The sequence below is a fragment of the Miscanthus floridulus genome, chromosome 19 (genome assembly GCF_019320115.1).
Source record: "Miscanthus floridulus cultivar M001 chromosome 19, ASM1932011v1, whole genome shotgun sequence".
In the NCBI taxonomy this organism is placed as follows: Eukaryota; Viridiplantae; Streptophyta; class Magnoliopsida; order Poales; family Poaceae; genus Miscanthus; species Miscanthus floridulus.
Genome location: NC_089598.1, coordinates 28,083,156 through 28,086,276, shown reverse-complemented (window position 1 = coordinate 28,086,276; position 3,121 = coordinate 28,083,156). Strand labels below are relative to the sequence as shown.

Below are 3,121 nucleotides of genomic sequence, written 5' to 3'. Positions count from 1 at the left end.
AATTTTAGCCTCAGCTCTCTTTCTACAACTTTTGTTAAGGCTCGGAGGAGCAAGAGTCCTAGGAGGAGCCGTGCCAACATGACCTATAGGAAACAAACACCCCTTCAAGGGCCCGCAGCCTATATCCAGCGGGCGACTGCTGTCCATGTGTGAGCTGAAAAGCTTCGCTCGCTGGTATTAAAACTGGCTTATTTTATTGCAAGAGAAAAATTTTATAGATTCTAACTGATAAGCCGGTTGATAAGTTCAAATGATAACTAGTTGATAAGTTCAAACGAACAGGCATAATTATTGCTGGACGATCAACGGGCCTGTGGCAGGCGTGTTTTTGCCGAGTGGCTTTGGCAAGATCGTTCCGGTTGGCTTGAGGTTATTTCGAATACTTATGGAATAATATTTTTTGAAACGATATTTCAGTCTAAGCATGAGCGAACAGAGTGATCGTCGGGTGTCTAGTCCTGTGAGGAAGAATCCACCGATCCACGGATGTGACAAACGATCAGCGGCAGAGCCGCAGAGGAATCAGGTAAAGGAATCAAGGCGTGGGTCGCCGGAAAAGTGCTGACAAGGTTTGCATCACAGACTGGAGGAAGAAAGCACACAAAGCCACAGCCCACAGAGGTAGCGTAGCAATAGGAGCAACCTGAACGAAAATGTCACACAAAACGAGCTAACATTTGGTACGTGGAGTAACGTACTACTGCTGCAAAGGAACAAAGGAAGATCAAATCATAGACCTAGTACTGCTTGACTCGGTTCAGGCTTTGTGCCCTCGCCCCCCAACGGCAACACCAATCATCTCTTGCACCCATTACTGCTCGCTGTTGCAGGCTTGCAGCTAGGAAATGCACCGATCACTCCTCTGCGTGAAAGAAATCAAGCGGCAACACCAATCAGCAAACTGATTGTACGCAAGGAACCAGTAAAAGTGGAGTCTTTCGCTCGCCGGCTCACCGTTGTGGTATCGCGCGGCGGCGGAGGCAGCGAGATCGGAGGGCGAAGCCGCGGGGATGGAGATGGAGAGCTGCGTCGCGTCCTCCGCCCCCGCCCACGACGGCCTCGAGTCGCCGCTCTCCCGCGGCCACTCGTCGAAGAAACGCCGCAGGGGCTTCTCCGCGGCCGCGGCGTCGGAGCCGGTGGCGGCCAGCGGCTTGTCGAGGCTCAGGTCGGCCCCGAGCGCGTGGAAGTGCCGCCGCCTGAGCTCCGCTTCCCGAAGCTCCTTGGATTGCCCGTAGTCGTAGCCGCCGCCGCCCAGGAAGAGCGACGGTGGCGGCGTCGTGTAGTGAGCGTGGGAGTGGGCATACCTGTGGTAGGACGGCGGCGGCGACGCGGAGTGCAGGCTCGCGTCGAGGTGGAGCTGGAGAGCGCCGGCGGTGGCCTGAGCCGGGGCGCGGGCTGCTACGGAGGAGGCGCCGTGGCGGAGATGCTGCTGCGGGTGGCCGAGGCTCGGCGGCGGCGCGTCGGCCGCGCGAGGCGGCGAGATGGAGAGCGCGGACGGCCGGTACGCCGCGGCGGCGGGGGAGGTGGCGGAGGTCACTTCCACAGGCTTTCTTGAACGGCTCTTCCCGCGGTGGATGTGCTTCTCGCAGTACTTGGACTCGCCGTGGGCCTCCCTGGAGCATCGCCACTTCTTGCCGTCCGTCCGCCGGCACCGCCCCGGCTCCGGGTCCTCCGCCTTGCGGCCAAACGGCGCCCCCGCGTCGTAGCAGCCCCAGTACGCCACTGCACGGGCACGTACATTCTCATCAGCGAGCGATGATGACTAGTAGCGACGATGAGAGTAAAACATGAGGCGACAACTCGAGGTGGGGGAGGAGAGAGGCGCGCATGGAGCTAGGGCGTACGCGACGGCGAAGGCTGGGGCGGGAAGGCGAGCGAGGGCGCGGTGTCGACGCCTGTGGCGAGGCGGAGCGGAAAGACGAGGTCGTGCGGCACGGGCGCGCCGGAGGCCATGTACTTGAAGATGAGCGCCTGGTGCTCAAGCTCCTGCCACTGCGACGCCGTGAACAGGCGCCTCCCGCCGCCGTGCCCGCTCAGCATCATCTCCTCGAGCCCGCTTTGCCCGGCCGCACTCGCTCAACAACGCAGGCTGCGGCAGTGCCGAGGACGAGACAGAGGACGACGGCGCCGAGAGCTCTCTTCACTCGCAAGGGAAATGGGAATGAAATGAAATGGATGGGACTCCGATACTAGTAGTCTCCAGGTTTGTGCTGGTGTCAGGGCTCGGGAACGGGAAGACGTGAGTATCATCATCCGCCATCATGCATATGGCGGTGTCAGGCAGGCAGGCAGGCTGAGGCACAGCCGCACAGGCACAGGGGCAGCGCAGGTTGACAGGCGGCAGGCGTGTGATTTGGCAGGGACTGGGATTTGTTAAGGGCTTAGGATCATCTGGTGTAAACTAGTAGGTGAATTCATCTTTATTTGGTTTAAATTCATCAAGTATATGATTTGGAAGAGAGATAGACTCAGGAGAGGAAGATAAAGTAGAGACCCGTGCCTTTGGGTTTTGGCAGAGGAGATGGAGGGGAAGAAATCGCTACGGCAGCGATTACCTAATGCGTGGTGGTGTAGTTCAGGTGCCGGTGACGCGGTCAACGACGCTTTCTGAGCGCTGCCCACACGATTAGAGGGGCCTTCTAGAGTTACTTTGGTGGGTCAGTAGCGGCGGTAAACCTCGGGCATGTTCGCTTGAATTTATCAGCTGGCTTATCAGCTAGAATCTATAGTATTTTTTTTCTCACAACAAAACAGCTTCAGCCGGTTTTAATACCAGCCGAACAGGCCCCTCGTCCCCTGTGCCCTGGCCCCCACCTTTCTCTTTATATAGCACTGTATGATAGGGACATGTTGACCAATGGTCGGTTAAGCGTCCTCGATCAGGACGCTGTCAAGGGGTCCGATTTGCCGTTGGGTCAGTTGGTGGAGATCTAACTAATATTCTCCCATTTGATCTCACCTTATGACTTAAACTTAACTTACTTTATCTTGTTTTCATTCCATCACAGATCAGTGCATAGAGCGTGCCTCATCGTCACGGTCAGTTGCCATTAGATTTAACAGCTACAATGCACCTCTCTATTTTAAAACAGATACTCAACTAGGCCCTTAGTATTCAAAA

General features: G+C 56.7%; 1 protein-coding gene across 1 annotated transcript; it reads right to left on the bottom strand.

The window, feature by feature from the left end:
* Positions 1-558: 558 nt before the first annotated feature.
* LOC136529737 (growth-regulating factor 2-like) lies at positions 559-2,318 on the bottom strand. Its single transcript, XM_066522802.1, has 3 exons — positions 1,845-2,318; positions 955-1,722; positions 559-862 (listed from the first exon to the last, which is right to left on the bottom strand). The coding sequence occupies exons 1-3, from the start codon at positions 2,041-2,043 to the stop codon at positions 855-857; spliced, it is 975 nt and encodes a 324-aa protein (XP_066378899.1). The 5' UTR covers positions 2,044-2,318; the 3' UTR covers positions 559-854.
* Between the last annotated feature and the right edge of the window lie 803 nt (positions 2,319-3,121).